This window comes from Physcomitrium patens, chromosome 12, assembly GCF_059467195.1.
Source record: "Physcomitrium patens ecotype Gransden chromosome 12, ASM5946719v1, whole genome shotgun sequence".
Lineage (NCBI taxonomy): Eukaryota > Viridiplantae > Streptophyta > Bryopsida > Funariales > Funariaceae > Physcomitrium > Physcomitrium patens.
In genome coordinates, this window is record NC_143421.1 from 14456391 (window position 1) to 14464859 (window position 8469).

Genomic DNA, 8469 nt, shown 5'->3' on the forward strand with positions numbered 1-8469 from the left:
TGTTGAAAATATCTTTAAATATTCCCAAGAATTTTAAATTCCCAAAAGAACCTTGCCACTTTGTTGTACAAAGTCAGTACCACCTTTAGAAATACAAAACCATTTTGTGTTTGATGTCAGAATTGCATAGACCACATGATGAGATTTGCACATGGTTGCCTTCACCATTTTAAATTAAACCTTGATTCACAGATGAACTGACTAAGATTTAAATTTTTATGAAGGCATGGTATTTGAATACATATACATTCATACATAAACGATTTGTGTTATGTAGGTATTCTTTGTTTTATTTGATTTGCTTTAAATTTTAGTTCAATACGATGATTATATGCCAATTCTGTTGCATTGGTGTCTTGAAAATTCTATCTGTAAAAGCATTTCAAAATTTGCCTTAACACCATAGGAACAATGACAACTCATTCAGTCTTTTCTGTTTGGCATCTCCACCAAATTTTAACCACTGCTTTCAGTCAATCACCAAACAAACAAGGTCTAATTATCACCACACTCTCACACACATGTGCATATATGTATATATCAAAATATAACTCTCAATGCAAAATTTGTTGTTTGGCAATTTCAAATGATAAGACCCTTAATCAGCCAATATAATCAATGCACATTGAACCCCAAAATAAAAATCACAAAAAAACTAAAAAATCTAAACTAAACTAAAAACAGGCATGTTATTATGGATGGCAATACCAGAGATGATTATTATACATCCAAGTATAAACACCTGAGTTATCTCATCACACAACCCACTCACATTTCTTTGGTATAAACACCCCCAACATCATGCAAGAAGCAAATACATGGAGAGCACAGTGGTCAATAAAACCCAAAAATAAAAATAAAAACATAAACAAAACAAGAACTAAACATAGGTGACCAACATCTGCAGAGGCAACAAACCACAAATCCAGTAAGGGAAGGGAAGAGAAGGGCAGTTTCTGTGGGTTCCCAACACTGCCCCCCACAAAACCCAAAGGAAAAGTAAAGTAAGTAAGTAAGTAAAGGGACTATGCTTCCTTCCTATCCTTTCATTCGTCCATGTTATGTTATGTTATGTTATATGTCCCTCCTCCATATTCCTGCATATTCCTGCATGTTCTCTGTCTGTCTGTCTTACAACCTGTGCCTCTCTCTCTCTCTCTCTGAGTCTGTCTGCTCGTGTCCATGAGTGTGATGCCACTGCTTTCTACCTGATCCTCTTCTACCCCCTTCCAGCCAGCCCCCCAAAGATGGCGGTTTTAGCATCCAGGGGGAAGAGGAAGAGGAACAGGATGCATCCTAAGGGAAGGCAGGCAGAGGGACTCTATCTAATCTAATGGCAAGAAGAAGAAGAAGAAAAAGGATAGAATAGTGTAGCATAGTAAGCAAGTAAGTAAAGTGAGTAAAGTAAGAAAGAAAGATATCGAAGCTGCTGCAACCATCTGGGCTGACGAGGAGGGAGGGCTCTTCCTCTGCACCGGGATGCGTGCCATTTTAGTTGCCAGGGGGGAGAGTGAGCTTAAGGGAGGGAGGGAAAGTAAGAAAGGTGGCAGGCAGGCAGGCACGGAGACGGGGACGGAGAAGAAGTGCGAGGGAGCGAGCGATCAGTGCCGAATTTTCGGCTTGGCTTGGTGCTGTGGTGGTGTTCTTATTATTTCTCGTAGTGGATGGTTTTGGGGCGCTTGAGTAGCAGGGTGTTGTGGGGGAAGGAAGCAGTGGCACTGGTGCTCTACCGTATTGTGTGCAGGCAGGCAGGCTGTGTGAGTGTGTGTGTGAGTGAGTATGTGTGTGTGTGTGGCAAAGGGTACAGGCTGCATCCATCTAGGCAGCTCTGTTGATTCTGTAGGGCTTAGTCCTTCTACCTCTCTCTTTCTCTCTCGCTCGCTCGCTCGCTTGCTGTGTAGGGCTGCATTTGTGTAGGTGAGTACCCAAATCCCCCAAAATAGCGCTTCTAGAAGTTGTGTGCTCTAAAGCTGCTGCTGCATCTCGCGGTGGTGTCATGGTCGTTAGTGAAGTGGTCGCGTGTTTGTTTCAATAGTGATGGAGGTTGGGTTGATTGGTAGGAGTGTTGGTGTTGTGTGCAGTGGAATGTGGTTTTGTTGTTTGTGGAGGTGAGAGGTCAGAGAGAGCTCGGGTGGCCTACTAGACTGGCAATTGTTGTCAGGCATAGATGGTGTGCCTGCGGAGGCGTCATGTGATGATGGTGTAGCTGAGGTAGTGAACTCTGTTCAGAGCTTTGTAGCCTGTAGGTTGCGTTGTTTTGGGTGTTTCTGTAGGAATGAATGATGACTGTGGCTTCTGTCTGGTTATGTGAGTACTCCATTTGTTTCACTAGGAGAGGCGGGCGGTTTCGGATTGATTGTTTTCTGATTCTGGGGCGTGGATTGATGAAATGATTGCTCGCAATCGGTAGTCAGCCTCGTGTTGGCGATTATGGTCCTGCGCTAGTCGTGGGATTGGAATGCTTGGTAGTTTTCTTAAGGGTGACTGAACGTATGGGTTGGGTGGGTCCTCCCCATGTGCAAGCCCTGCGAGGTTGATCATTGAACGTTTCGTTCACAGCAGCTGTGTGGTTGCTGCTTTTTTGGCGTTTTCGATGAATGCACCATAGCCTAGCGAGGTCGGCTCACGCCTTGCTCTTGAGCTCTTGGTTTTGGGATTGAATTGATTTTAGGTTGGACGTGAACAGCAGGATCGGCTTCCTCACACTTCCTTTTTAGCAACCTTCGTGTTCTTGAGGTTACTAACAATCGCCTCCCGAGAGTTCAATTCCTTTCCCTTGTGAGCTAGTTGTGTATGAAACACCGTTTTGGGAAAACATTTTGGCGGAATTGACACGGTTTGGAGTGCACGTCGGGAGATATGGTCTTTCTCGAAGCTTCAATGACACCACCTAAAACTTAATCACAAGCCAGGAAATTCCTGCAGACATCTAAGAAACACGTGATAGATCTGGTTGCTTCAGAGCACTAGGGTTCAAGGACCTCTGCAACGTTGCCAGCGCAGTTGGGTGTTACCAATGGGAAGTGCTCTTATGAAATATCACTGTGGGTCCTTTGGTCTAGGAGTTTGCTGAAGGATAAATTTAACTGGGAAATCGTTTAACGAAGAAGGGTCTGAAAGCCAGCGCACGGTTTCCGAAAGCCAGCACACGAAGTGTCCGGCCCCTTTGTTTTCAACCGATTTTGTTTGTCTCTTTAGGCACCAGTCTTTCTACCTTTCAAGCTATAGTAGGCTTGCTCGCTTATATCTTTTAAAGAAAAGCCTTTCAGAAGCTTTCGTACTTCCTGTGGGGTCGTTGTGAGATGCTTTCACTATCCTTTGATTGTTTCCTCGTCCTTTTCTTCTCTCAGATGTGTTCTGCAGACTGATTGAGATTTTATTTACTCCAATTAGCAGTGCTGGCCCGGTAGAAGCTGACACTGGAAATGACATAAGGCTGAGTGTACTAGAAATGTGGCTGGAGCTAAGTGCCGTGAGTTCTAGATTGATGTGTCCATCTGTTCTGGAGACACTATTGTGTACCAGCGTACATTGTCAGGGGTCAGGTCACTCTGGTGCAGTCAGTGGGATTGTGCCTCTCCTGCCTAATTAAATGAGACGTTCGAGAAAGTGTAAGTTGTGAGACTAGCAATTATGCTATAGATGAATTTTTGGTTGTGCCCTGTCTAAAATGCTACGTTGCAAGTCCCCTCCGTTTGATAGTTTACTTTGTAACGTAAATCACATTAGAGCTCTCCTTATCTCCTTAACTGAGTGTGTTGTTGTGTAGAATATGTTGGAGGAGGCTATCGGATGGTATCAAGAGGGAGTTGTAGTTAGCGCAGACTTTGCTTCTACATCTTGTTCCATCTTCGGGTCAATTTTGCAACAACCGATACGACTATTCCAATCTTTACTGCATTCCGTTGTGAGTGATTTCCCTATTTGCAAGGATCTCATATTTGTGTCGAAAGAAGGCATGCAATCTCTATGTCTACCAGCGTTTATTGTAATCAGAAGCTTGATTTGACTCTTAGTAAATTTTGAGCTATCTTAAAGTTCTTGTTAGCGGAGGGGTTTTAGGCTTTCTCGATTTAGTGAATGATTGAGTTTTAATTCGGTTGGTTTACGTCGCTGTTACAAATCACTAACATATTGAATGCTGCTTTTCATGCAGATTTCTGTAGCATTTGGGAGATCACACTCAGAGCTTGTGAGTCGAGGAAGCCGTGGAAATTTTGTGGAAGTATAATGAGACACGGATTGGGTCCTCTTGTGGGTGGCAAGTGCAAGCCTGGGTACGTGGAGAAATTTCTATGGCGTAGTCTCAAGAGTCCTGTTAGATGAAAAGGAGCGTGGACATTTAGCAAATCCTTATGACCGAGACTGCACGTATCAGTCATTCAGCGCTATGGTAACTCTTTAGTGTTGCTGGAGAAGGTACAAAGCAATATACCAGAACCTGGTAGTAGGAAACATCTTTAAGATAAATTGGGCAGAATGTCTCAAAATCACAAGAGAGGGTGGAATAGTTTGAAATTCATTTATATATTAATTAGAGACCATCTGAGCAGACTGGAGCAGTGAACTTACGATTTTGTTGCACACGTACATAAGCATGAATGAACTTCGGCGCGCAGGTTTAACAGGCTATTGAGGAGTATGATTGGGTAAAGGATGCATAGTACAGAGCAAGATTGAAGCTCCAGGTTGCTACAATGAAGTTCATGAAGTTGGGGTCAAAGCCGGATATCTTCACCGTCCGGGGCAATATTACGTAAGTGTGACTATCGAAGTGTGTTCATGGGTAATGTGTCAAATCAGAATGCAGGGGCTAGATTGCTACTCAATGCGTTTTCAACATTTGCTGCTCCATGTCATCGCTCCCCCTGAATTTTGAGTTGAGTTTGATGTTCGATGGGCTTCATTGTGATGCAGTTCGGTTGTCTCAGATCTGTCAAGTGACATAACCTTTGATGTCGATGGCCACAAGTTTCATCTTCACAAGGTACTTTTTTTTTTTTTTTTTTTTTTTTTTTGTGTGTGTGTATGTGCTGTATCTCATCCATATGAAATTCATAGTTTTAGCGGTGGCTATTATAACGTTCATTAATTCGTTCATTTATTTTTGGTTTTTCCTTATTATTTGATGTGTTGAATTTCTTCTTGTACATGCTCCCTGTATCGTTTATGCTCTACTTACAATTAGGGCTACAATTAATTAGGCCCCCAAAGTTCATTTTTTATTTCAAGGTATCACTATATTTTGATATTAGTTTCATCAAGTGCGGTGAATAACATCTCCTGTTGGCTGTTGTAAGTTTCCCTTGTTGGCGAAATGGGGATGCCTTAACAAATTGATTGCATCAGCGCTGGAGTCAGCAAGTGAGGAGGTCCTCATATATGACTTCCCAGGAGGAGTAGAATGCTTCGAGATGTGTGCCAAGTACTGCTACGGCATCACCATCACCTTGAGTCCCCACAACGTGGGTGAGGTGCGATGTGGCGCAGAGTTTCTTCAGATGACTGAAGCCACTGAGAAGAGCAACATGATATACAAGCTTGAAGTCTTTTTGAATTCATCAATACTGCGAGGCTGGAAGGATGCTATAATATGTCTTCGCAGCAGTAAACCCTACATGCCATGGTGCGAAGATCTTAAGGTCAGTCCACAGCTTATCTATTCACTTCACATTCAGCATCTGACTTATGTAGAACATCTTTGTCCGGTCGGTTGTCTATTGATCAATAGTTTTGAAACTTTGTAACAGATCATGGGACGATGCATCGAGTCAATCGCATCGAAGACTTGCGTCAACCCTGCTGAGGTAACGTGGTCTTTTACAAACTCCAGACCACTCACATCATCCACTCCACGTCAGGCGTCTTGTACTGAGCGGAGCAGCAGCCACAGAATGGCACCTGTGCCTGCGGATTGGTGGGTTGAAGATTTGAGTGATTTGGACATCGATCTCTATAAGAGAGTTATTCTAGCAATTAAATCCAAAGGTGTAGCCCAAGAGCTGGTGGCTGAATCCATCAGAATTTATACGCTCAAGAATATACCAGATGTATTACAGGAGCCACAAACTCAAGACACTTCGAGTGAGGGACGTTCGTATAATTTCATGGAGATGACAGCGAAAGACAAGCAAGTGCTGGAAACGGTTGTCAGCCTCCTACCCTCGGAGAAAGGCACATCCTCCTGTATCTTCTTGCTAAGGTTGCTGAAGGCAGCCTCCTTCCTTGACGCATCATCTTCCACCAAACTGGAGCTTGCTAGGCGTGTTGGTCTGCAGCTGGAAGAAGCCTCCCTACATGATCTGATGATTCCTTCCGTGTCATATTCAAACGATACGGTCTGTGATATTGATTTAATGATACGAATTATGGAATATTACATGATGCAGTTTCAAGGTCCTCAGGAGCATGAGAGAAGCGATCTCCTAACTGGCAATGTAGAGTTTGATTTCAACGGCTCTGAGCACCGAATGACAGCGGCTACTCATAGTTCGCAACTGAAAGTAGCGAAGCTCGTAGACCGCTACCTTGCAGAGATTGCACGGGATGCGAATATGCCCCTTGCAAAGTTTATCCAGCTTGCGGAGCTGGTGCCTGACTATGCACGCCCTGTCCATGATGGTCTGTACCGCGCCATTGACATGTATCTCAAGGTTTGACCTAAACTCATAATAGTTTCATTCTATGTGTTGGGCAATAAATCTTGTACAACTATTCCATGCTAGAGAAACTTTAATCCTCCCTGTAAATCCACACAGGATTATGTTCTCGAAATTAGATGTGAGAGGTCAGTTGCTCAGCTCGATCCAATTAAACTTGGTGTGTAGGAACATCAACACATGACAAAGAGTGAACGGAAAAAGATTTGCCGATTAATGGACTGTAAGAAGTTATCTATGGACGCGTGCATGCACGCAGCTCAGAATGATCGCCTTCCGTTGCGAGTTGTGGTTCAGGTCAGTTGCTTCACCCATTCGATGATGTAATGCCCAAAGCCAATTACGACGCATTCAATATTGTGTCACATTTTCTTTTGAAATAAACATGGAAGTGGTTTAGTTGCAAGTCAAGTATCAAGTAAACTTGCACATAATGGCGATTTGAGCAAATGATACGCCTTCAACCTGACGAGGGCGTAGATGGGGCTTAACTTGAGCATTTTTACTCTCTGCAAGCTTTTCGAAGATTGTGTCGTACAATTTGTTTCTAAAACTCCCTCTAAAGTAAAATTTTATGCTTGCAGGTCTTATTCTTTGAGCAAGTCCGAACTGCTGTAAACGGGGGCCTCCTCCCAGACGACCATCCGGGTAACATCCAGCAGCCTGAGTATGGCGAAGAGATCAGTTTTCCAGAAGCTAACAATGGCAACCACAGAGAGACCTCCACCGGGGATGAGAACTGGGAAACGGTGCACCAAGACTTCACTGCCTTGAAGGGCGATCTTGCTAGCATCAAGAAGCGCATTGCAGAAGCAGAGAGAGAGCGCGGTGGAATGCAGCACGATAACACCAGCAAGCATATGAAAGCCAAAGGGGTGTTGTCCACATTCAAGCCTGAAAAGCTCTTCAATAAGCTCTTTGCCACGAGGGGCTTCTCAAGCTCGGAGTCTTCTCGTGACTCTGTTAGCCCTGAAGTGACAACGGAGAAGATAACAATGAAACAGCAGCTTCGGCATAGCATTGCCTGACCTCAAATGATGGTGAGTATAGAATGAATCCTACTTTGAGGAGCCTACTGTGTTATGTGTACATTAAACCTTTGTATATTTAGTGCAGTTATGAATGCTCGATGTTTAGATGGACTTGATGAATGAACATAATTTTGGAGAAAAGGAAGCCTCGGAAGAATCACCTTGTGTCTCTGAAGATGTTGCTACATTTAGAGTATAGGTGAATAGGAGAATAGGTGCAATTTTACCATCCGGATACTGTACTGTTTCTCATACTACAGACAACACTCGGATCCTTGTACATGCGAGGAGGGGAGGGATGGGAGGTGGGGGCTTTCCCGCATACTTTTTGTCAGATAAACTAGGACCCTGTTGTCATTTATTCATGTGACTGTTGTATCAATTATTCAAGTTTCATCTTGTGCTATCATTCAAATCTGTACCTTCGCCAAAAAAAACTCAGTTTGGTCACGGAAGTTCGAGCTTTGCAGCTGTTTCAATTTCAGTAATTTACTAAATACAATTCTCCTGCCACGGACTACCACTATCTGAAGTAGGAAAAAAAATTCAAAGTCCCTTAACAGAATGTACAATTAGATGCTTGTATTTTAAACTCAATATTTGGAGCATATCAGTCTTGAAGGTTAGTAACCTAGACTGCGTAAGTTTCAGCCTGGTTGGAAATAATTTGTTCACAAGTCGCGAATCAAAGAAAAGTTTGACAGAAAAGTATTCTTTTAGTACAGTAACTTCAGTTAGGCTGCTTGTTTGTCTGTTATATATATATATATATATATATA

General features: G+C 43.1%; 1 protein-coding gene across 5 annotated transcripts; it reads left to right on the forward strand.

Annotated features, from left to right (window-relative positions):
• Positions 1-1270: 1270 nt before the first annotated feature.
• Positions 1271-8105, forward strand: LOC112289893 (BTB/POZ domain-containing protein At1g67900). Of its 5 annotated transcripts, XM_090254974.1 has the most exons (10): positions 1764-1917; positions 2082-2211; positions 3770-3907; positions 4157-4419; positions 4620-4756; positions 4918-4987; positions 5301-5642; positions 5751-6653; positions 6828-6956; positions 7244-8105. In XM_090254974.1, exons 5-10 carry the CDS (start codon positions 4698-4700, stop codon positions 7685-7687), a joined length of 1947 nt encoding a protein of 648 aa, XP_090111100.1. In that variant the 5' UTR covers positions 1764-1917; positions 2082-2211; positions 3770-3907; positions 4157-4419; positions 4620-4697; the 3' UTR covers positions 7688-8105. The 5 variants fall into 5 exon arrangements, with proteins under 5 accessions (XP_024391371.1, XP_024391372.1, XP_090111100.1 ...); XM_024535603.3 differs by lacking the exon at positions 2082-2211 and having other exon boundaries at positions 1271-1917; XM_024535604.3 differs by lacking the exon at positions 2082-2211 and having other exon boundaries at positions 1443-1917; positions 4157-4277.
• Positions 8106-8469: the final 364 nt, after the last annotated feature.

Coding starts and splice junctions, on each gene's coding strand:
- LOC112289893 (XM_024535603.3), top strand. CDS start 4,698: ATGAAGTTCATGAAGTTGGGGTCAAAGCCGGATATCTTCACCGTCCGG. Junction 4,757..4,917: donor ACCGTCCGGGGCAATATTAC/GTAAGTGTGACT, acceptor ATTGTGATGCAG/TTCGGTTGTCTCAGATCTGT. Junction 5,643..5,750: donor CATGGTGCGAAGATCTTAAG/GTCAGTCCACAG, acceptor ACTTTGTAACAG/ATCATGGGACGATGCATCGA.